The following is a 25,770-nucleotide window of genomic DNA, read 5'->3' as shown; positions in this document are numbered from 1 at the left end:
CTAAAGGCAGCCACCCCGGCTGTGATCGAACCCGCGTCCTTGGGCTCCGCAGCACGAGGCTTTGGCCACCGAGCCACCGAGGCGGTAAGGTTTGTGAGAAGCGTCGCTATCTCTTCAGTATCGGACGGGCACAAGAACGCACACATACACACACACGGTATTATATATACATTCACATACACCGCTTACACCGCAACGTCCTAGGAATGGCCATTTTCTACAACGAGACGTTATTCGCCCATGGGCGCGGGTAAGAGCCCGGCAGGCGGTAGCCATTTTTCTGATGAAGGCGAAATATGGAAGTGTCCGTGGCGATATTGGATCCCGTTAAATATCGATCACAGGTTGTTTGTATTAATCTGGAGCCCTCCAGCACGCACAGTTAACCGCATAGCCCAGGTGTGGCTTCAGCGCTTTGAGTACCCGCTCCTCTCACAAAAATTTGAGGCGTCATTCGGCATCGCTTACATATTTGCCGAAACATTTTTGCAGTTGCCTTCGCTGGCGCCAACGCGCGTCGCCGGTTTCAGACTTTTGGGATTTTCGCTTTTCTTATTCTTTTTGTTTTGCTCAGCGATTTGGACCTAACGAACGACGGGAGCCGTGCTGATCATTGGTTCATGAAAAATCGAACATTGTATGAGTGGCCAGGTGCTATTTTCAATTGTGTTCGGTCACGCATTTTTCTGTTGATGCACTTCAAGTTCTTGCAGTGTGACGCTGTTCGATGGCATTATTTCGGTCTGCGGAGTTACTTACGTAACACCGTGCAATATATGACTATTCTGCTCGTGTTTATGGTAGCCTAAAGCTTTTCCTGTTCGCTGAAGTGGTCGCAAAATGTTAAGAGATATATATATATATATATATATATATAGATAGATAGATAGATAGTCGAAGCCAAGAAATCCCGGACTCGGATGCTTTCTGCGGGCTGAAGCCCGTAACATCAGCTTCTGCTCGATGAATAAAGATTTATTCTCTCTCTCTCTCTCTCTCTCTCTCTCTCTCTCTCTCTCTCTCTCTCTCTGTCTGTCTGTCTGTCTGTCTGTGCGTGTATGAGCGAAGTTGTGGGTCTCTTCTCGATTGCCGTCACATTTTCCGGCTTCTGGCGAAACAGCCTGGGCGCTCATTATTGTCAGCTGACTGTTAGGGAAACTTTCTATTCCGCGCTATCTGCTGATGCCTATTCCGTGCACTCTACGATAACCCTGCGATGCTATCGATTTATCACAATGCACTCCGTTGACAAATCCACGTAGCCAAGTTCGGCTAATGACGATATCGAACATACCATTTGAGTGAAAATAGCCTTCTGCTTTGTGGCACCACGCCATGCAGGCGGAACGCTCTGTATTGCGCAGGGCACTGCGCAATGCAGAGCATTCCGCCTGCATCACAACGTCAGCGCAGATCACCTTTTGACTAAAATGGTATGCACGTTGCTATCATTCGCCAAATTCGCTTTGTAGGTCGCATGGATTAGTCGCTTGAGTGTACTGCGGTGAAGCGGAACCGTCTGGTTGCCTTAGAAACGTGTGTAAATTGGCGGATATGTTGATACTGCCGCCTGGCGCTCGCAGTGGACGACAAAGGCCGCACAAATGCGCCATTGGACATATTCGGCTAGTGAGCGCTCTCGCGGAATATTGTTGGCATGTACAGTTCCGCTTGTGAATGTTGGAATCCATACATCACGCTTTAGTGTAGAACGGCTCATGAAATGGCACCGGCAACAGGAGGCTGCTGACGTGAGCAGGTTTTTCGCTTTTGTGGCGCTATGTCAGTCAGTCTAAGGGAGCAAATGTAATTGCGAAGTCTGATATTAGATCCGCTCGAGCAAGGCTGGTGTGGCGAAATACTGAGTTTCGCTCAAGATATCACAAATTCTTGCGTCTGGGAGTTCGGCCTTTCGTAAGGCACGTGGGCGCCAGCAGACGCGACTATCTCGTTACATCCGGTCCCTGATACAGTTAGGATCGTTAAATTAAACCTTTTTTTTAAATAACGGAGCAGTTTAAGCTTTCTTCTGTCCGTGCGGATCGTTAGCAGGAAAATTCGGCTTGACGAAGTGCAGAGGGGGAAAATGCTAGGCAAGGAAGTGTGAGGGAAAGTGGTGAGGCGGCAAGGAGCCCGCGCGCCCCAAGAAAAATAAAAACGCTTCCCGTGGTCGGAAACGAACCTGGGTCCTTCGCGTTACGAAATCCTCGTCTATCCGATTTCACTATCATCGCTTTTTTTTTTCTTTTTTTAGAACACGAGTTAGTGTAACCTGCTTAAATTGCGTTATCATATCATTGGAGGCGCGCAGCATTTCCTTTGGGTTCGTAGCGCGGGCTCTGGACTTCGGCTGAGTTGAAGCTCTGGATTCGGACTTTGGAATTTTAGATTTTAGTTGGTTGTAGACTTTGGTCTAACTCAGTCTTCATGGAGAAAACTCCGCTTTTTAAGCGTCTTTCTCTTAAGAAAGGGGCAGGCTTGGGAAAAGCCAAGTTAAAGCCATAGGGAAGACCCACAGCTCCGCTGTTACCTCAGTCTTTGCATCTCAATTGCTAAGATGGCCGATTTTTTTTTTTTCATTGCTTTGGCACACTTTCTATGATCCACCCATCGCAGTATCGCACTATGTAGTAAGGTCATAGAGATGAAACCGAAACCGTCGGAAATCTACAGCCAAGAAATATGCAAACTGCAGGGTCGTGCTGTATAGGTTGTGCTTTTTGAAACTCGGGCCGTAAAAGGTCCATAATTCATGCCAGAAACGTCAAATGTCGAGCAGTATTCCCTCCCTTCATCTATAGGCCGCATTTTTATAAGCCCTAAAGTTGACAAATGGGTGACTAAACTTGTCTAAATCACAAGGATGAAAGCTGACTCTTTCCCGAGGAAATCGTCGGATGCTTAAAATGTCCGCCCTTTAGGCATCGTGAAAAAGAATTCTTACAAATTGCTAACCAGTTGTGTTGCGTACGCGGAATTATGCCATTGTTAACACCCTCCTGCTCTTCGCAGTGCTCTTGGCTCGACATACTATCGCGCCGAAATAAAGACAATTCAGAGAGTTTCAATTTGAACGGGTGTAGCGAATCGCTTTTTAAAGCGAAAGCTTTCTTAGTGGGACCGATGGCGTCCTGTCCAGGAACGAATGCATTTCCCCACAGACCGATTGGTCGGCCGAAACGCTCTGATACGATCTCTGGACACACGGCGCTTGCGTGAAACCGGACTAACATGGTGTTAGAACTTTTACTTGAAAATCGCGAAAAAGGAACGGTTTAAGATAAGACAATACGGGCATCGATCATGAAGGAGGAGTACAATAGTGTGCCTTTATCTCATAAACCACGTATCGGTACACATTTAGATCGTTCGTAGACGCGTTTACTTAATGGTCACAAAATAGCCGCGTGGGTGCGTTTTTTGTTTGCGGTTTGGGTCTTAGGAGGTTTGACGATCGATTGCACGCACTTTCATGCGAATGTTTGACGCACTTTTAGCGAAGGTTTTGACGCACTTTTGACGCACTTACGGTGTGAGGAAGCTTTCGCGCTTCTCCCAACTTTTTTGGGGAAGGGATGGTGGTTCTTTTTCCCCCTATCAGTGCTTTGGCGCCCCCGGTGTCAGCGTGTTAAGGGTGTCGACGTCGTTCGTCGACAGCACGCACGCACCCACTCGTGCGAAAGTCGGAGAAGTAGCCTAATGACGTTACACGGTAATAAGTGAGGAGCTGTAATGAGGCGGAGAGATATAGAAAGTTCGACAGCATGGTGGGCAGCGGACGTCCTCGGGGAACGCGTACGCCCAGCAGGGTCAACCTCCGTACTAACAGGGACGCTGCCAAAATGGTGCGCGGTTTTCAAATAAAGATTGAACATGTACTCCTCAAATCCTGTATATAGTATGGGCGTAGTTTTCTTCTAGCGGACACAGTTGTAATTCGCTTTAGCGAATTTGCATTATACATCTCTTTACAGCCGTTTTTTCGCATCCCGTGCGGTCGCAGAAGGGCTGCAAAATTGTCGGAATTATATTTCTAATTCTAAAACAGCGGGGAATAATTAGGTATTGCAACGAATGACATGAAAGTGGCGTGCTATAGCGTGACATTAGTGGACAAACGTTGGTATCGTTTTGTTTCAAGATAATGCGAGTACAGTGGTTTTCCGGGGCCAAAGCTCTTCCCGCAGAAGCCAAGTGAGGAGCACACGGGAATTCTTTCAGGTTTTTACAACTCCGATGGGAACTCGACACGATTATGGAGTCTTCGTAGCCACCACACGTGGTCCAACGTGGATTTCATCTGTTTTCAGTGCACCATACTCCTCCCACTGAAGCAAACGCATTCGGGAGTAGCGAAAGGGACACGAACTAAGAATTTCCCTAAGAACTTCCACAAATACGTCGTTAACCAACAGTTAACCCCGCAGAACCCAATGTTTGCGGAAACGAAACGGGGAGGCACTGAGCATTCCCCATTCTCTCTTGCGTTTTTTTTTTACAACTTAACAATCGTAATAAATATGCCACGTTTGGGGTAATTATATATAGTTTTCTTATCTGACAAAGGATACGTAATTTCTTTTGGGAAAAGTCACTTTTAACACCGGATGAAAGAAATACTTGTGAAAGAAATACTTGTGAAAGAAACATTGCGAAAGAAATACTTACGCACGGGGCCTCGAGGTTCGACATGTGTTGGATTCGACCTGAAGAATTTGTACGCCGAATAAGTCCGCCCTGACAGGAACTCTAGACGCGCATTCAAACTTCCAGGCAGTTTCGTCACCCGCTGATGTTTAATTCTCGATTTGCCTAATGACGCGTACTTTTTCAGCTGTCCAATGATCACACCGCGTATTTTTTTTTAAACCCAGCACACTTGCGTAACCTGGAAATGAGCAAAAAGTAACAAGTAGTGGAGCATTTCGATTATCAGTCCCGGCCTTACCGCCGCCTTCGTTTTTCACGTTTATGTAGAGAACCCTCGGCATATCCCGCGGACTATCAAAGGCAAGTCAGGAACTGTAAATCTAAGTTCCGCAGTGCAACGAAGAAACGCTGCGAACTAGCGCAAGAAAAAAGGGAAAAGAAGCGGTGTGGTGAACCGCAAAAATTGTTGCGAAATAGCGCCACAAAAATGCTTAGCAAGAACGTGTAATGGACGCAGGCGCGTTGCACGGACGCTTCACGTCTGGCATTTTAAAACCGACATAAAATAGGTAACCAAGTCGAAGAAACGTCTGTGCGGAATATTGCCCCACAACTTTTTCTCCGGTCTCTTCTTAATGGTACTAGAGCATATCCTAATAGTGGTCGTGTTCGGCATGCGCCGAGGTTGCCTTAACATTTTTATTAACTTCAGCACGCGTGCGAGCGGTGTACGTTTGTTGCAACCTCGCTCACATATTCGAAAATTCTCGCATATTCCATTCGCTGCTTCTACGGCGGGTCGATTTTAAATACGCAATGTCTCTTTTCGTTTTTCCGCAAGTTAATCGCGCTTTTGTGTGTGTTTCCGTGTGACTCGTGCGGGAGTTAAACCAACTTCCAATATTGCAAAGAAAGAAGCAGCGTTGCTTATAAAATAGAGAAGGTTACGACCACGAGGCACCATCTCTGAAAACGACATTAACATTTCGCGAGTGTAGCCTATAAAAAGCGCCACTTTATTACAACGTAGCGTACTTATTCAGGCAGTCATTCACGCAGTTTCCGGAACAGTTGAAATATGCATTTAATTTCATTTTCGGTTTTTCGTGAGACTCTTAACACACTTTTTAAGTCGCGACATAGTTTAAGTCATTCTGTAATTACTGATATCTAGCCCCCGGAGGTGCTTTGTGTGTGGACAAAGCAGTGTTGACTTTATTTTTAAATTTGCGGTGGATGGACATTCATTCTCCGAAAACAGCTTCACGCTAAGCGAAAAATTACCCTTTAGCGTCAAATATACTCTATAAGCGAAAGGACTGTTACAGTACTTGAACAATTAGAGGGGTTGAAAACATCTGGTGGCACGTAAAGGAACAGGCACACAAAGCATGCAAGCCCCAGTTTGCCCCAACTCCCACAGCTGCTGCCAGCCGGGTTCAAATCGACCTAAAGGCAACCCGCAACACTTCTTTCAACTTTTTTTCTAAGTCTTAAATTCTTTCAGCACGTAGTCAATAAACACATTCAGTACTTCGAATAGGGAGTCACAAAGTACCCCAGCCAAAAATTACTGCTGCATGCCCATCAGATAACTTGGTGACCTGTTAAAAATATTTGTCTCTTTATCCCGAGTCTTGGCGTTCTTTGGGTGCTCTAATTACGTCATTACAGCAATGTAGCGGCTATTGGCCGCTTCGTTTCTGCTGCAGCACTGAACGCATTCGATAGCCACTTAAAAAAAAAAGCCACAAAAGCAAAGCAGAAGCGGTAGACTGATAATTTTGCTGCGACGAGCGAATCACGCATTGTCTCTCCGTGCTGTCGATAACTAGTATTGACAATGTTTCCAGATTCGAAGGAAAGAGTGAAAGCGTATATCGGAAGTGTTGCAGAGTCCCTTTAAGCCGACTTTATTAGTTTGAGACAAAGTATGGAACACATTTACGTCAAAGTGTGACACACCTTTTTTCCGTAGATGAGGTATTACGCAGGAGCTGGTTATCAAAGACAATGGGAACAGTCAGCTGTAAGATGTTTCGGTAATAATGCACAGTGACACAAGAATCAAGGCCATAATGTTTCACATGAGCTTCACAAGGCAACTAGGAGCACAAACACTTTACGCAACGTGTCTTTAAAGAAGAAAAAAGACCAGCGTCGACTCAACTCTGGTCAAGCGCCCCAAGCACAGCGAAGCACGTGCTGGGAGCGCGTGTAGAGGAGAGTGCGACGCATGGAGCGTGAGAGAGCCACAGTTTGGCGGGTGCAGAAAAGCATTGCACTGCAAGATTCCACCCCCTAAGTTCCAGGCAAGTTAGTCACGCGCCGTGCATGTGACCCAGCGCGTGGAATAACTGTCTGTCACTTGTATGGGTGCTGGCACGCCTACAATCGGTCACAAGCACACACACGCGCGATAAGGAATGAAAACAGTGGCCTACAAACAGCGTGTGTTTAAGGAGCTGACCTGATGAAATTGGGAAAGTGGTCCTCAGCAGCAACCGGGTCATCCAGGCCGAGCACCACCTGGCTAGCTACTGTGTCAGCTTTAGCGTTTTCTAGCCGTCGTTGGCTCTGCTTCGTCCCTGGTTCTTTGATGCGATCTGGCGTTCACAGTGGCGTCTCGGCGGCGCGCCGGCCCGAGTTGCTGCGGCGCACGGCGGGCTAGCTGAACTGGGCGATGCAGCGCTGCTTGTGCTGCGATCCGTTGGTGGTGATGCGCTGTGTGTCGGTGCGTGAGTGAGCCATGTGCATGAAGTCGACCGAGGAGCGGGACACGTCGACCAAGCCGCAGCGGGACTTCCACATCAGTGCGAAGGCCTCCTGGATCTCGCGCATGCGGACCACGTAGATGACCGGGTCGACGAACGACTTGATCAGCACTAGCGAGTTGGTGAGTATGCCGAAGGTCAGGCGCACGTCCAGGGACAGCGACGTTATCGGGTAGGCGCAGTCCAGGCATGTCAGCACGTAGAACAGCACGGCGGGCATCCAGCCGGCGAGGTACGTGCCCAGGATGAGCAGGGTCGTGTACACTGCCTTGACGCTTCTGCGCAGCTGTCCCGGAATCTGGGCGGACAGGCCGACCCCCAGCTGGTGGCGACGGACGATGATGAAAATGTGCGTGTATATGAAGCACATGAGTACCAGGGGCACGAAGAACAGTCCGGAAAGCGTGACGCGGAAGGTGCTCCAGAGGATGAAGTCGTAGCGACAGTTCACAGTCTGGAACCCCTGTCCTGGCACGCTGGAGAAGTAGAACAGGAAGAAGAACAATGGCAAGAGCCACATGGCTGCGGTCGAGAGCCATACGGTGCGACGCGTCACGGTCGCGGCGTAGTGCAGGGGCCGCAGGATGCCGATGTAATGGTTCACGGCGAGCGCCAGCAGGTGGAAAACGGACGCGATGAGACCCGTGAGACGGAATGCTTCCAGAGACAGCGCCCAGCAGGCTGGTGGCTGGACGTGGTACACGGCGGGGAGAAGGCTGTTCACCACGAGACCGACGCCGACGAGCAAAGATGCGTAAGCGTTCGCCGCCGACAGGCTTAAGCTGAAGCAGAGCGTTGGGCTGGGGCTACGTCGAAGCCAGTGGACCGACTCCACGATGACAAGGTTGAAGACCATGGATATTAGGCAGGCCACTAGCATGACCGGGACAGCTAGACGGTACACGTCCCGGGCCACCTCCAGCGGTGACCGGATGGTGGCCGTGGCGTTTAGGCCCGACCATGAGGAGTTAGTCGCAGTCATTGAGTCTGCGCTGGCTTGACAACGTGCAAGGCGCTGCGACAGGCCTTACTGGGCCTGGGACGCTGTCTGTCCTTACAGCTACTGGTCGCTGGTGATGACGCAAAAGTGCCGGGAGTTCGGGCTTTTTTGTATATTAGGTGAGGACCAGAGAGCAGAGTATACAATCCGCGTAGGGGAAACTCGAAAAAGATGGGTGAGGCGTAGTGACTCGTTGTTCCAGTGATACCAAACACTGTGAGAGGTACAGTGAATGTTTACGTGCTTGTACCACCAGAATAATTTGTACTTCTCCGTTCTGGTGACTTGACGCTTTTTTTTCTGATGCAGCAACACCCCACACTTGCTGAGCAGAGATTTCCAGACACGTAGATCTTAGTGCTTCGGGAAAGTTTCCGCTATGGAGCTGGGTTGGCTTTAGTATTTTTCTTCTTTCACTGAGAAGTCCAAAAGTGCGAAAAAGGATTGCGGCCGTTTTTTTTACAATGCCACAGAAAAAAATCCGCCACTTTTTACTTACTTGCGTAGCACATCTGAGAAAAAGCACCGCCCTTGAAGTGGAATATCATAATTCTGGCGAGAGTCCTCTTAAGTTTAGTCCCTCAGGCAGCACACTGGTCAGAGTGAGTCAAGCGCAGGGACGAAAGCGCGAGAGCTCAATGTCTCTTCAAAGTATTCACAGCACGTCACTACAAGAGTCAGAAGTGTTCAGCGATGCCGTCAATTCCTTGTCGTTGTTGCACATTCGAAGTCGTCGTTCATCTCGGTCAGTCTAACGCTTTTTCCGAAACAACAAACTCCAGGGATGGGCGCTGGTTAACGCCACCAAGTAGGTCCGTGGCTGAGCAAGAGTTCTTAAAAACGGACGGTCACAAGTTAGCAGTCAACTGATGCTTGCAAAAAAAAAAAATGAGGGGGGACAGCTAGAGGAAAGTATTCAGTTAACCGGCTTTAAGTACGAATAAAATGGTGGAACAGGAGTGATTAAGTTGGCTTTTGACGAAAAGTTGGCCGGGACTGTCGAAAGTCAGGTTTGCAGGCTTCGCAGGCAAATAGACGGTGATTTCGGGCGGAGAAACTGCACCACGTTGTGGCTTGACTGAGCGGTGAAGCATGGAGAGTTGTGAGCGAAGTTTTCCGGGGCTGCGGTCTTCGGTGGCACCTGTACCCGCCGCCACGTCTGGTTGGGGTGACGACTCTGACACGGACTGGCGCGGCGTGGACGCGCGTCTTCCTCATAGCCCGCCGCTCGCCGCGCGCACGGCGGTGGCGCCGCGAGCGGCGCCTAACGGAACGATCGCTTTGGGGTGGATAGGGGAAGGACGCAGGAGCGAGGGCACTCCTTTCTGAAGCACTTCCCCCCAAACAGCTCTCTCCTTTGTCTCTTCCCATCACCACTCATTCAGTTGCGCGCGCGCGCTTCCCCTGCGCTCAACAGTTAGCCGGCCGCTCCCGACGCAAGTGGCCGCCTTTATGTTCGCTCCGACTGGGGGAGCCTTTCGCTTTGCCCGTATGAGAACTCACTGACTGAAGCGTTTTGTTCCCTTCATAGACCTGTCTTTTCTCTACTATCTGGCTGTGACGTGATGTGAAAGTCAATGTTCTGGCGTGGGAGGTCCGGCAGTGGAGTGACCCAACAGCCCTTTCCTTTTGTAGTCACGGTTGGGTGGGGGGTTATTTTCCCTTCTTAACGGAATACACCGCTTTTTCCGTGTGCGCGATATATTTTTATGCCTATTTGCTGAAAGACGTGTGTTAGATCCTGTCAGTACGAGAAAGAAAAACAATAATCTAGCATTTTTATAATGTTCCGCTGCAGCCGGCGCGCCTTATTTTGGTGAAATAAAATGTGTGCGGAAACGCCAACCTCTCAGAAAAAAAAATAGATGGTCGTTCCGCCTTTCGCGTTAGCGTACTTTCTCCAATATCTGTCGTCATTTTCTGTCTCATTCTCCTCTTATTGATTAAAAATTGCTCATACACCTGCGACGCGAAGCTCCAACAAGGTTAAGACATATACGTTCACTATAAACTTGAAAATTGCTTCACTGACGTCATTGCGGGAGGTAGCGCTCGAGTGAAGGGAGCGCCGATTGGTTACGCACGGCAGGAGGCCACGCGCTGCTAATGATTTCCCCTGCGTGCAGCGCCATACACCAGCTATCCTGGGTGTTGCCTAGCAACATGTTTTCTTGCTCGTGTGGCCTTTTTTCATGACCTTTATGGGGAGGCTTGACACCCCGTCAGAACGCGGTAGACTGTACGTAGTTGCTCATTGTTCAGTCGTAGACACTAGCAGTCATAACTATCCCATCACTTAATGTGGAATACAGCCTAATTTCTTTACGTTGAGCGTTAGATTGTTTTGCTCATAATTGGTTCCTTGATATTGAACTAATTAACAGCATTTATCAATTCCGAATTTATATGGCTTTGTAATTCAGTTTTTTTGCGACGAAGGCGAGGGCCGTACGTGTCACAGGAGAATGTTAGTGCGTCAAACCATTTTAACACTAAAAAGAAGTCATTAACGCAGCAGGAAAAAAACAGGAGCCCGAGAAGAGCCCCCTGTGGAATTCTTTTTACCACCATCTCAAAAGATGAAACAAAGTTGTCATTACCCTCGCTCTGTTTGCGTCCAGAAAAGTAACTGGCAAAAACTTCGGAACATTTCCTCCTGGGGCAGTAGCTGTATAGCTTATGGAATAATAATTTGATGAAGTTGTCAGACGCCTTTTTACCATCTAAAAAATTATAACTCCTTCTCTCCGGAAACGGGGTGCATGCGAAGCTTGACCTCAGTGAAAACGAAAACGGCCAAAATCGAAACACACTTGTGCCTAAATCAAAAAAGGCAATGCGCGAAATGAAAGCGCAAAACCATGGATCGACCAAAACGGAATCCTTTCATTTCGCTGAGCTTTTACCCGAACGCAAACGTTTGACATACGTTATTGTAGGTCATTCTCCAGCCATTTTAGGGAATAACGTGCACGTTCTTCACTGGCTGCGGAGCGAACCACGTGCGGCATACCCATGCCGCTCTAGAAAATGGACCTCCCGACAAGAACAAGCAACCGAACCTGCGATGTGGCGTGATGCGAGTGACGCCGCTAGTTGGGTCCTATTGTGGCGTGATAGAGCGCGACACTTGTGCGCACCCGCCCGCGACAGCCGCAAATGGCGAGCGAGAGCTGCGCCCGAGAAGGGTAATCCCCGGGAGGGCTTCAATTTGTAATTACAGGAGCACAGTCAACACTTTATACCTGGCCAATCCTCCCGAGTGGGTACGTGCCAAACACTTCAAGGGCATCATCACCATCGCAATCACCTTTCTCATTAGAACACGCGAATAAAGATGGATCTGCCGCAAGGCGTTTCAGCGCACGGCACCACCGACGGCGCAAGTCAGCCAACACAAGCTTCCCATGAAAACACAAGGACGTCTTTATTGTTGTGTAACGAGGCGTTAAGGGGTACTCACCTGATCGCATTTCTGTGGGACTCACTAATTCATGACCCACCGGCTTAGAAAGCATCGGGTACCGTTAAATTCATGGAAATGTTCGTAACGCCCTAGTTTGCTTCTCTTAGAAACATATTACTTCTTTACTGATATAAAAAAAATAAAAAGAGGTGTATTTTAGTTTATTCAGTTTTCACTGGATGGCACTAGCTGTCTAGAAAGCAAGAGTTTTATTCTCTTGTTTCAGTACAGAAGTGACATATCTCTGAAATAAGCAAACTACCCCGTTGTGAACATTGGTATGCATTTGTAAAGCTTTTCGTATTGGTGCACGATGTTTTAAATCTGTGGGTCATGAAATAATTGATTGATTGTAGGGTTTAACGCGCCGACGCAACGCAGGCGATGAGGCGCGCCGTAGTGGAGGGCTCCGGATTAATTTTGACCAGCTGGGGATCTTTATCGTGCGCCGAAATCTCGTTCACACGGGCGTTTTTGCTTTTCGCCTCCATCAGAAAAGCGGCCGCCGCGGCCGGGAATCGAACCCGCGACCTTGTGCTCAGCAGCGCAACGCCTTAGCCACTGAGCCACCGCGGCGGGTTGGGTCATGAAATAAGTTCCATAGGTATGTTAACAGGTGAGTCCCCCTTAAGGAAATGAATAAGTGGATGTACAGCGGATGACTGACGTGGACTTAGGAAACCATCTTGGTTGTTGCTGATAATATCGCGATTAGACAAAATTAATTTCTTTAGATACGCCTGCATCGAACTTTTTCAAATGTTGTACTACTTGTACTCAAGGAAGATATTGACTTACAACTAAATAGTGCACCTCAGTTGGGATCCTAGCACACAGGCCCGATTTTATCTTACTTAAAGTGATCTGCGGGTGTACCACTATATGGAATATAAGCAAAAACGTGTATTCCTAAATTATTTATAGCTTTTTTGGTAGTCTTACTGTGATCCAATCTGCTTTACGAATATCTCGCTTGAATCACGGCGCGCTATCGCGGGTCCATGCCTTCGCCGCCATTGGCCGCCGTCCCGGCATGCATTGCTAAGGCGAGCCCTACGGAATATCATCCCGCTTAAACCACAGACACCAAATGCCCCCAATGCCCAAACGCCCCAGTGCGCGGAGGAATGTGGACATTCAGCTCAAATTTTGCTTCTCAATGCTGTAACCTACGGGACGCTTTGCACGATCAGATCGATCGTCTCGTGTACCTAAAATAGGCATTTTATACGTTAAACGCGTACCGACGAAACGTAGACTACAAGTCCCTCACCGGAATCCACGCCATCAGAAGGTCAGTACTGCTCGCATCAACAGTTGGAAGAATTTCTGTGACACAATACCAACCGACCTCGAAGCTTGGGCGTCCAAGTTGGTTGAAAGAGCCCGAAAACACACCACCGAAATAACTGTGGCGGAGGAAAATACCGTTGCTGACGCACATCTCGCATACCTCTGGGATTCCCGCAAATGCCTGATCAAAAAACGAAGAACAACAACCTTGAAATCATAATCGCAAAACTAACCAAAGCTGTAACGTACGCTCATCAACTAAGCTAGCAGAATTGGACTCAGTTCCGCAATAAATTAAAAGGTACGCTGGGCGTCCGGGGAGTTTGGTATTTAAGGCGAAAGTGCCTCATGGCGCGATCAACTGTCGTCGTCGTCGTTGTTGTCGTCCCATACTGAAAATAGCCGCCGCTGTAAAACAGAATTAATTTATACGTATAAAAACGCATATCATGGGAATTAAATAGCAGCCCAGTACGAACCACTACAGGTATTTCCGCACGTTGCTATCGGTAAAACACAAGTTAGACCAGAGCCTGCCGCGCGACAAGTGAGCGTGACGACACGTGAGTGGAACAGGTTGACCCCAGCCGCGCCAAATTCTGATTCTGGGGAAGCCGTGGCGTGATGTGTCACCAGTCTGCCTGTTGAGGTATTCCGCGCAAAAAGACGAAGAAACAAAAGAGAAGAAAGAGACGCAAACACGGTGCAGCAGTAAAGACGCCTGTCGAAGTAATTTGCGCCAAAAGGCCAAGAAATCAAAACGAAGGGACTTAAATATAATGTAGAAGCAAAGAAGTCGTTGATAATCGCCGGGTTTTCGCCTTCAAGCACGTAACAGGCTTAAGTGCCCCGAGGAAATTTTTGCTACGCTCCCTCCTGCGAACGGGGGAATCAAAGCGTCACGGCACACCATCTGCACCGCATTATCCATACCTAGCACGTCGGGTACCAGGGGGTCTTCCTGAACGAACTCAAGAGGCGTCTGGAAGGACTCTCATGTATGAGCCCACCAACCACACCACTGTGCACCGGTCTGGAAAGCCCCGAACTAGATTAGCCCTTCTCAAGGGCATAAATTTACAGGAGACCGTAGAAAAATTCGTTATGGCTAATAGATTTCGCTACAAGTCGAAACAGCAACGCCAAGAAAACACTGCTCCATATCAGCGTTCTGTTGCTCCATGGACACCTTCATTCATTCAAAACCTATTCCGGTAAGTTGCAATTTCTCACAATTTAATTCTTTGGAACTCCCCGGAATGAAAAAACGCAGCCCGTTCCGACTCCTCGAATCGCTAAGCCGTTAAATCCCATTTTTCTAATTCGTCGAGGTGATAAACAGAGTTGCGGGCAAGCTCAACATAAGCTGACGTAATCAGATGCACCGAGCACTGCGAAAACATGCAAAACGCGCCACCAAAATCATGAGAAGTTAGTATCGCACACGACCAAGCTTAAAAGAATTGGCGCAGCTTGCACTCGGGGCGCAAAGCTGGAGAAAGAGCGGAGCTGGCGGCCCCTCTCCCTTCGTCGGAGACCCGGCTGTTACACCTCACATTTATTTCCGAACTTGCGGCCGAATGTTCCCCATTGCTGGCCGGCCAGGATCGTTTTGTTCGCAGGCTTTCACATCTCTCCCAAAGTGGACCGCGCTAGAATCGGCAACTTGCCAACCGGGTTCGCGAACTCGGCGTTTGTAGCGCGAACTCATTGTTTGTGCTCTCCACTTCAGACGCGAACACACGTGCACTGGCGAGAACAGCATGCGAGAGATCACGCCACGAACGCCGGGCAAAGTGTTCTCGAAGGTCGAGCTGGCCGACGCCGGGCGCTCGTCAGTAGGCGCACGCTCACGTGCGCGCGGCTGACCTGAGTTTTCTGGTAACGCTACCCAGCTTTAACTAAATGCGTAAACAGAACGCTAGTAACAGACAGCAGAAATACTACCACCCTTTTAGCTTCCCAAGGGGCAGTTCACTTCTGTATGCATGTAAGTGTACGCATGGTCATCATTTTGTTTTGTTGGCTTGCTCTTGCGCGGCGCTAGATGAAGGTATGTTGCGGGGTCTGCTTGTTTAGTTTCTTTGCTCAGCTTGCAAAGCACTACGTTGTAATCTGCTTCGCATATCTTCACGCTAGCGCCTGCCCGAATACGCAATTTTGTGTCCGAATAAGTTACCGTTCGGAAGTTGTATCACGGTCGCTGGGTGAGAGCGCACCCACCTCAATGCGCCTTTCATCCAGCGGCCCTGTTGTATACTCTTGCTGAGGCCCCGTTGGCAATTTCGTCGGCGTGGTAGGTGTGTGCAGAGAAGCCCGGCGTGACGTGGTAGGTGGGTGCAGAGCGCCCGCGCGTGGCCTTCACTTCACTCTGTCCCATTCGTTTCCGATGCAATTTAATCGCGTCCATCGAAGGGGAAGAACGTGCTGTTTAAAACATACTAAGGCTGTGTTCAGACTACCGACGTAACAGCCATATCGTGAGCTGCGGACGTAAAAAAACGGCGTGTCACGTAGTTCGATTGGCTGAGACGTGAAATGACGTCATTTTTTAAAGATATTACGAAAGTCGCGGCAACAGTCTGAACCCGGCCTTATGCGGCCGATGGACCCAACGTGTTTTGCCTTCTCTGGAGCCCGGGGCACCGCAAATAGTGGGTGTATTCGATTCATTGACAAAGGGAGTTCGAGCTTACCGCGTCATATTGACGGCTCGCAGATGTGCCCGGCCGCATTTCGGGAACAGTAGCAGTCCTAACTCATGTATACACGCATAACGATAGTCACACATAAGCGGACCTCCTCGATAGTGTACGCCGCAGTTCTAAATCACGATAGCTTGGGAAAACAAATTTCGGGTTTAATGCGGCGAAGCTGCAGCTTTTTGTCCTTTTTGTGGTAAATCGGTCAAGTAGGATGGAAAATTGGGCAGTCTATGTAGATTTACAGACCCTAGCCTTCCTACTAGACCGATGTGCAACAAAAAGCACAAAAACCGCTTCATAGCTTGCGCAGACGGCGTTGTGTACAGCCTTCCGTTGGAATGTGGGAAAAAGTACATAGGCCAAACAGGGCGGTGTCTCAATGAACGCCTCCGTGAGCACAGCAATAATGGAAAGAACAACACGGGGGATGGCTTGCGTCGCACTGCAAGCAGCATGGTTGCAAGCCCCTGTTCGATAAGTGCGGAATTGTTGCCAGGCACAAGAATCAGCTAACACGAGAGATATTCGAAGCTCATCGGATGGGCAAAGCGGACCACGAGTGTGTTAGTACTGCGTCTGTGGCCGTATCAAAGAAAGAGCGTGATTTTTTGAGTCGAGCATGACGGGATGAAATTGTACTATGACGTGGACCAGTGGTCATGTGTGTGTGTGTGTGTGTGTGTGTGTGTGTGTGTGTGTAATATATATATATATATATATATATATATATATATATATATATATATATATATATATATATATATGCGTATTCGTCTGCTAATACAACTGTTTGCAAGTAGCGCCTTGTGTGTGTTGACCCACTTGTCGGTCCTAGCGTTTCAATTCTTTGCCTTTACATACGCTAACTGGATCGCCGTTTTCGTCGCCCGGGTTTATTACTTTACCATACCTAGATGGAGCATGTATGTTACCCAAACGTATATGCAGGCCTGAGGCCGCTCCAGCACGTGGGGAGAAAATGCGTGCTTGTTGGAATCATGCCGAAATTGCGTGCTCTGATGCAGCGATTTGAAATACCCAGCAGTTTTATTATGCTTGAATAACCGCGTTGATGTGAGCCACGGTGACACATAAGGTCCTGGTTTTGCGTTGGCTGAGTGCTTGCTCTGTATACGTACACTGCTTCGGCGCATACGGGAGCAAACTGTCCCGCACTTGTTAACGTACAGGTGCCGTCAGAAGTATTTGGAACGCTTGAGCTGTGGCCGAACCATATCGGAGCGCCTTGTAGCTGTACCGGCGGTAACCACGTGGAGGAGAACACGCATGCGCGCGTGCCGATGGCGATAGCCCATCTAGACATATAAAACCACTTCTTTAAACCTGGCAACTACCATTGTTCGCAGCAACCTCGTCTCGGTGATGGCGCTGATAGCCGACACATATAAAAATATTTGAAAAGAAAAATTGTCAGTGCAGGCCCCTGTGATAGCGCCGCTTCTCTAGCAGCTCACCTGAAGTGTGCGAAAGACGCTGCCAGATGTGTGTGTGTCTGCTATCAGCGCCATCGCTGAGACCATGGCAGTATGCCGCCAAAAATGCTCTTGGCCACGTAAAAAGCAATGGGTTCAGAGGTGTAGATAGGTTATCAGCGTCGGCAGGTGCGCATGCGTGTTCTGCCCAGTTCGCTTACCGTATGGGGCAGCTACATGGCGCTCCCATGCGGTTCGGATACAGCTCCCGTGTTCCAATTACTTCTGACGGCACCTGTACTCTTGCTATTGTTATAATATGCAGTAACGAAACGTTTACGCCGCTGCCGCGGGCGCGGAAGAATATTAAATGTCGCTAACAGTGTGCGCCTGTTGTGTAAGCTAAGCTGCCAAGACACGGCCTTTTGTGCCGCGGCGGATAAATATTCCATGCAGCCCGCCCGTCTAGGTGTGTGTTACGTAATACCAGAGTCCTTCAATGTAATACTTCTATGCACGTTTAAAGGCTGCAGATCAATCTCGCGTTCCTTTTGGACATTAGGCACCAAGTCCAGCGCAGACAGGGGAAGCGACGAGGGTTGCCAACGTTTTATGAAGAGGAGAAGTTAATCCGGTGGCACATTTTGAGCTCTTTTAGTTCTTCGGGCGCTCTTTCACCGGCATTTACAGCCGTTTGCCGATTTATATAAGTTTTAACGCTAACGCGACTACCCTGTGACTATGCGCTTGGGGCGCGACGGAACTATCGACATGGCCGTGCCTTTTTAATATTTTCCTGCTAGAATTCTGAACTAGTTACCACCCAGTAAAGTTGGAGTTACGCAAGCTAGTCACGCAAACTAGTTACGTAAACGACGTACTGAGTCGGCCAGCTTGAAGCTACAAAGCCGCGCGCATGCGTGCCTTGCCTGAAGTTTAGAGAAACACGGCAGGGAGTCTTTTTCTTTTAATCACTTTATAAGCGACCCCAAACCATCCACCGCCGGCGTCGGCGGCGTTGGCGTCCGCAGTGCTCCTCTATATTTGAAAAAGAAACAGCATCCGGCGCCAGGTTTCGATCCGAGGACTTTGCGGCCGCAGCGCGACGCTCTACCGACCAAGCCACGGACGCGACGGTGATATCAGTGTTAGACGCGCCTTATATCTTTAACGCATTCAAACTACGTCGTCAGCGGCGTGCGTTGGCGACTCAGCGGCGTTATAGCGGCTTGATAACTGCGTGGTGTACACGTGATACTACAAACCCGATGGAAGAGATGGAAGAGAAGGCGGCGAGGCGGAGGGCTGCGGGGGCCGAGCGCAAGCGCCGCAAGCGGGCCGACAACCGTGCATTCGCACTTTCACATTCTCCCCCTCGGGGAAATGCGGGGGAATTTTTTTTAGCACGGACGTTTTAGGTGCAGAAATATTTCGACACAAAGACTGATTCAAATATTTCCAAGGACTCCACGCTTCGAACAGGCGAAACGGGATAGTAATAGAAAATGACCTCTCCCTGCTACATAATGCCTGTCTGCAGAATACAAGCTAAAGTGGCAATTCAACGAATCCACGACGGAAATGTTCGTTCAGCTTTGATGCGACATAATGAGCGGATGAAAATTGAATACCGCACAGTATTGGCCAATTTAGAAGCCGTCCCGCTCGGTGAAGGTGGATGGGCCACAGCTCATCCACCGTTGTATAAAATGCGCATGACACATGTGGTTATGTACACGCATTCATTTTCCTGAGCATTTGGTAATGGTAGAGGCTATGACTTTGTGATTACTTAATGAAACTTGGAAAGACTTGTGCAGATTTTTATACTAGCAGACCAACATTGGGCTGCCAGAAATAGCACGAAATAGCCAGAAATAGCACGGCTGCGATCTCTTGTGTACATAAGGTTTCGCACAATATCAAGAAAGTAGTTGGAAAAGCCGGCGTTCGCGTTGTTTTCACCGCGCTGAACAAACTTTCACCCCTGTGCAGAAAAGTTAATTACAAGCACAGTCTAGCCAAGACCTGCGCAAAGATACATGCTCGGCCTTATGTTGAATTCAAACCTCAAGTCGTGTGCAGCCTCCCACTAAATTGCAAAAAGTGCTACATATGTCAGACGGGCCGTTGCATTAACGACCGTTTGCGTGAACACGCCAATACGCTCAATGGATCTGTTAGCGGGTACCTTGCTGCGCACTGCAAAAGTTGTGGCTGCACGCCGTTATTTGAAAAATGCAGTATATTGGGCCGCTATCGGGAGCAGAAGGGACGCGAGATTTACGAGGCTGTTTGCATTGTTCAGCATGGTGAAGATTGTATTAGCCCACCCAGCGTCTCCCTCATCGAGAAAGAGATTCACTGTCTCAAAACTTGACACGTGTCTCCTGTCACCATTGCTGTTCGTTTTTTAGTTAGGAATCAAATTGGTCTGACTTTTCCTTGTTCCTTCTCTCCTACCCCTCCTTATTTCTTCCTTGTCGTTTTTGGTTGTCGACCAGCATGTATAGAATGGCGCCCCGGTTTGGTTGGTTGTTAGTAAGCGCTTGTGTTTGTCTTGTCTTCGCTTCGTCCCGTTCATTTCGCTGCCCTCTACTCTCAAAGTTATGTACCAACCGGCTCAAGATTTAACTCTTCTGGCGAAAGGTAGGCTTGTCTTACCGGCCAATTGTCATACAAATGTTTTTGGGAAAGTGTTGATAAAGCGAGCGTAACAACAGTTTTCAGCTGAGCATTCGCAGTAAAGTCGACTTTGGCGCGAAGCGTTTTACAGCGAAGAGCTGTGTAACTGGATGACACCCACGGTTTTCATTCCGATTAAGCCGCTTTACTCGGCAGCGCTTCCCCGCTCCTCCTCGTCACCGCCGATGCCTTTTTCACAAGCTGTGCAATCGGCTGATGGCGCTAGCGCCGCCATTACCAGTTGCACCTTTAACTCGCTATAGGACGGACACGTGTCGTTCGCTCAGATGAACAAGAGGAAGAATTGAAGGAGCGCCGGCGAGCACAGCAAGAAGCGGGAATGGGCGCAAAAATAACGAAAGCCGCCAGTGTCTTCCACGTCTAGGCACGCGAGCGCAGATCATCGGCTGTGCGCTACGAGGGCACGGGTAGGGTGTGGAGGGCAGGGGGTGGCGTGCACGCGCAGCTAGGCTTGATGCCCTTAGCGATGACATGCCTGTCGTGCAGGTCATCCCGCCTGCGACGCGGGAGGAAAACGGACGGCCCCGTGACTAGAAAGTATGCTCAATTGCGAATTACAAACAAGCGTGTCTTGTTTCGTGCACTCTTTGGACTTGCATCCAGCTTCGTTGATCACCCTTTTTCACAGAGTGGAAGGGCACTGGACCCTTTACTTCCCATATTTGTTGGCGGACGCGAAAAATCCACGGAACCATATCTATAAACATCTTCGCTGTAAAAGTCGTAAGTTATAACGCAAGAACAAAAGGTTAACGAACCCCTTCCCTACCGGAAACATGGGTGCATGCGAAGCTTAAGTGACCCCAGTGAAAACGCAAACCAATGCCTTCTGTCAAAGCAAAATGCAAAACCCTTGACCAGCCACAACGCAACCCTTTCCATTCGCTTTGTCCTTCCGTTGTCGTTTGGCTTCCGCTTCCGAACCCCTTCGTCGGCCCGCCGTCGTCGTTTCGCCTGGCATTCGACTTGCCGAAACTCGGGATTAGCTCGACGAGCACGTTCACGTCACACTCACGTTTGCGTTTTAGGGGCGAAGTTCCTGCAAACTGCATATGCGTGTGCGATCGGCTCGCCTGTAGAAAATGTAAGGTCAGTTTCGTGCAGAAGAAGAGCTACGTAGGCTAATTTGGGTAATAAGAGATCAATATCGGCCGAGGTTTTTAACGTAAAACGTAAAACCAAAGTACGGCAAGCACTATCCCTGCAGTGCAAAATCGCAGTCGCAGCCGGGCACGCTGATTTTTGCGAGCGCTTTCGCGTAGGAGCAGATTTGATGGCGATAAGCTATTGTAGGGGCTTCGCGAAACCTTGCTGCGCAAGCGCTATTTAATAAATTTCAGTTTACCACCCAGGAATTCTGTAAACTAGCTAGTAAACACCGACGTACGACTGAAAGATGGGCCGCCATCTAGTACACCGGCTATTTCGCGATGGGTCCGCACTTGTGCGGTGGCGCAGTGGTCTCGCGCGTCGTGCCCGCTCGGTCTAAGTTGCAGGTTCAATTCCCCGCGGAGGCAGCTTTTTTTAAGCGGTTTTTTTAAGGGGCATGGTCTCCATATCGAATTCGCGAACCATTTTCTGCGTTATATTGAAAAGGAACTACGTTTGTAATAAAAAATTTTCTACGAAAATGTGAGTGCTTGTGGAGCCCGGTCGCGGAATAAGCGGTTCCGGAACAAATGGTCCCGGGACTAAAGGTCCCGGAACAAATGGTCCCGGAACTAATGGTGCCGGAATAAATGGCCCCAACTTCAAACTAGGAAAAAATGGTCCCACCACTACTGCACCTATGTAGGAGCGCCTGTATGAGGGAAGGCAGGGGGTAAATGTATTTATGTTTATATGTTTGTATTTGGGCACAATGTATTTTGCATCTGTTCACTTTTAATATATTTGCTGAGGCTGAATTTACTTGAGTTGTAATAGCGGAAGCTTGGGCGATTTGGCAATACATTGGATTGGCGGGAAGCACCAACTAACACGGAACTAGAGAAGAAAACAAAAACACCGACGAGACAAAGCGCTACTGTCCTTATGTTAGTTTGCTCTTCCTGCCAATGCAATGTTACTTCAGTTAAATGCGGTATACAGTCTAGTTCACTTATAACAATATCCAAGTGTCAAGGAAATCCCATCGTTATAACCGATAATTGTTATAAGCGGGTTGCGAAATAAAAAGACGGAACATAGCTCAAAACATTTTATTCTCATTCCAGCAAGGTCGTACTACTACTAATTTGCGGAAAAGAAGCCACAGTCGGTCAACTTTGTTTGCCGCGTGTGAAGCTAGCGCAAATCTTTTCCAAGAGCATCTATAGGTGCTTCAATCTGAGGTAAATGTGATTGGCCGAAACAAAGTCCCCGAGAGACTGTCACGCATTGGGCCTCCTACGAAGACTCTACCTGAGTAGGCTGCGCAACCGCGTCGTTCACTGCTGCACTTTTGGTGCACAATATGACCGGATTCAATCATTATATCCGATATCGTGGCACTGGAGCATTGTAATACGCGGTTTATTTTACCATAGAAAGAATACAAAAGTTGACGGTGCCATAGTTGTTCATCGTTATATCCTATATATTGTAATAAACGGTATCGTTATAAGTGGACTCGACTATACAAATTTTTTGTCGCACCTGTACGCCCTCGCATGCTTCCTTTGCTCGCCTTATTTTTTGTTATTCCGAGTATCAAACAAACCACTAGCAGACATTTCAATCAAAATCTGTGTGTACTGGGCTGCCCTCGGCCGGTGTTTAAAGCGAATACAATAACGGGCTGTCATAATTTTAGCGGAGTGACACTAATCGACATTTTGAACCTCGGTAATTTTGCAGCTTGCAGCTTAGAAACTTTTTCTTTTCCCCGAAAATACGCAATACATAGCTATTATCACGTATTTTCTTATGCTGCAAGGTTTAGAAGACTGCTGGCTAACACGCTTTGTTCATTTTGCCGCTGTGTTGCGGGAGCGTGAAGTCGTGCTTAGGGCAGCAGGTGAGCTCATACTCGAAGTTTGTCACCCACCATCGACAACAAACTTTATTGTTCGCAACTGCATTTGAGCACAAATATATGCAGTTTATTCGTGCAAACACATGAACATGTTTTTGCTGGTCTTGCAGTCGGCTTTACGCTGCCAAAAATTACGAGAACCAGAGACAGTCACACGTCAAGGTGCAATGAAAAGCAGACGATTGCTGCAGGTTGATGCACCACCGCCGGCTGACTAGCCCCTTCGCAACGCCACATAAAAAGCAAAGGTCAAATCAGGAAGAAGGTGAGGGGGGGGGGGGTAGTGCACTCGCTTCGGTAGCATATTTCTTTGCTTAAGATGGCCCTCATTGCCATCTTTAGAAGAAATTGGCCATGGTGTTGACGGTCGAGGCAGCCTGGCTTGACCAGCGGCTCATCCGATGCTCGCGATCAGACGTCCGCATGTCTCGAGACTGTGCCTGTCACCAACCTCGCCTCCGAGCGGCGTCTCGCGATAGGTGCGGCTTCCCGGAACACTGGCGGACTCCCAAACTTTCTCAAACGGGAAGGGAGCGTGGAGTCTGGCCGTGCCTGGAAATAGTTGCGTGGGATGACTGAGAGAAGTTCCGAGGAGGAGGGAGGGGGGAGAGAAGTCAATACACACGCACCCGTGAAGTGCTTGCTCACAAGAAACTGATGGCGCTTCTCTCTGAGGCATGCCTCTACGTATTCTGTAAATCATGGAGCTTCATGTTTCAAACGTGGATTCTTTTTTCCCCTGTGTTTGCAAGCAGCACATTCATTCGTTATGTAGTGACAAGGCAGATAATTGAAATAACGATATTTTGATTAACCAAAAATTCAAAAACAAAAAATGAAAATATTACAAAAATCAAATAACGAAAGAGAGAGAGAGAGAGAGAGAAGTAATAAATAAGAATATTCCTCTTCAACATATAAAACATACGAAGACTAAAATAAAAAAAAAATGCCGGAGAAGAACGGCGGAAATACGAATAAAAAAATTCCCAATGCGGTCCCTGCACTCGCGCACAAATGTATGGTTGGCAGAGATAACCGGTTTAACGGAATCTAAAAAAAATAAAGAAAATAGAGAAATGATAAACTGCACTCCAGCAAGATACAACAAATTTAAACAGAGAACCCACGTGGAATTTTATAGAATCATTTTGCCCGAAGAGTTACCCGGGACCATTTGTTCCGGGACCATTTGTTCAGGGGCCATTTGTTCCGGGGCCATAAGTTCCAGGACCATAAGTTCCAGGACCATTTGTTCCTACTGTCGAGTTGGGACCATTTGTTCGGGGACCATAGGTTCCGGAACCATAGGTTCCGGGACCATTTGTTCCGGGACCATTTGTTCCTACACCTTCTGGAGCCACAACAATTTACTTTACTTTTCTTGCGCCGCGTTTCTCGAAAATGTAGTACTATGGTGCACTTTAAGGCCTTCTCTACTACTAGAGAAGGTTAAATTTCCGCTGACGTACGCACTAATTTATACGCATAATCTACGTGCTACAGAGGTCTTTTCGCCGGGGGTTCATCCGCAACAACTGTATTATTACTGCCGCGGCAGCAGCGGACACACTCTTTTTTTTTCGTCAGTGATCCAACAGGAAGTTACAAGCAGCGCACACGTGAGTACGCATGAACGGCATCAGTCGCAGAAGCGGCGACGCGATACTCCAAGTTTGACTAGAGAAATAAAGAGATCTCCGGCGGAGAGGCGAGGCGGCGGAGTGGGTCGTCGCGCGGTCGTCGGCGTGGTGTGACAAGTGCGTCGGCCGACAGCGTGCAGACACCGACGCCCCGCCGATTTCTTGCCGACGCAGACGGTTGGCCAACGGTCGGCGTCGGCGCGGTGTGACACAGCCGCCGACAGCTCGCCGACACGGTGTTGGCCGACCAAATCGGCCGATGATCGGGCTAGTGCGACCGCGCCTTTAGGGGCTCGGGCTGTCGGCGTCTCCAGCCATCGTCGTCGTTTCGTCTAGTCACGGTACTAAAACACCGTGACGCTCGTTTTCCAACGCCTCGCGCTAGAACGTAACGCATACTAACAGAACACACCGGGACACTCGTTTTCCAACGCCTCGATTAGAACGCCTCGTGCTTCAAAGACACGAGTCTTTTACAGCAAAGCTGGATACCTCTACCCCCTAACGGTTTCATCTCCGTGGGCAAAAACGCCAAGGCGCCAAGAATACACTTATAGACTGCATGCTTCGCCCCTCCCCATGTTTCACGTTAGTGGAGATGGACCGGTTTTTTGCATGGCTGCCAGGGAGCAGACCAAGCGCAGTCTACCCATGCTGCAGCCGCAGGTGAACTGCCTGCCGAGGAAAGCGCGCAGCGAGTGCCTCCTATTGGCTCGGAGTATCGCGTGATCTGCCGCGCCACTTGTGATAGCGAAGACCTCTGCCCGGAGAAAGGTAGCGCCTGCGATTGGCGCGCCGACAGCCGCCACCGGCGGGAGATTAACGGGGAAAACTGTTCGTGTTGGTACATAATCTAAGCAAAACAGCGCAAAAAGACAAAGACAGAGACAAAGACAGAGCAGGTGAAAGAGCGGGCAAAGACAGAGCCAAAGACAGAGCGAGTCCTTGTCGTCCTCGCTTTGTCTTTGTCTCTTGCGCTGGAGTGACAGCGGCGAGGAGAGAGATTGGAGGAGGGTTTATAGCGATGACGCCACCGGTGGCACCACTCAGGCAATTGAAGCTTGGCTTGAAAACGAAAATCAAC

The 25,770-nt window shown here is 48.9% G+C and overlaps 2 protein-coding genes across 2 annotated transcripts in view; one reads left to right on the top strand and one right to left on the bottom strand.

Moving 5' to 3' along the window:
- Positions 1-5,753: 5,753 nt before the first annotated feature.
- Positions 5,754-9,751, bottom strand: LOC144138774 (adenosine receptor A3-like). Its single transcript, XM_077671238.1, has one exon. It carries the CDS (start codon positions 8,404-8,406, stop codon positions 7,318-7,320), a length of 1,089 nt encoding a protein of 362 aa, XP_077527364.1. The 5' UTR covers positions 8,407-9,751; the 3' UTR covers positions 5,754-7,317.
- A 5,298-nt stretch (positions 9,752-15,049) lies between these two features.
- Positions 15,050-25,770, top strand: part of LOC144138770 (glycosyltransferase 25 family member-like) — a 247,209-nt gene continuing 236,488 nt past the window's right edge. Inside the window, exon 1 of the mRNA XM_077671216.1 lies at positions 15,050-15,173. Within this exon, the coding sequence (XP_077527342.1) occupies positions 15,172-15,173 (2 nt within the window). The 5' untranslated portion in view covers positions 15,050-15,171. The remainder of the gene's footprint in view (positions 15,174-25,770) is intronic.

Source organism: Haemaphysalis longicornis, unplaced genomic scaffold (genome assembly GCF_048455015.1).
Source record: "Haemaphysalis longicornis isolate Haplotype H1 unplaced genomic scaffold, Haemaphysalis longicornis Haplotype H1 scaffold_1, whole genome shotgun sequence".
Lineage (NCBI taxonomy): Eukaryota > Metazoa > Arthropoda > Arachnida > Ixodida > Ixodidae > Haemaphysalis > Haemaphysalis longicornis.
This window is presented reverse-complemented; position numbering and strand designations above follow the sequence as displayed.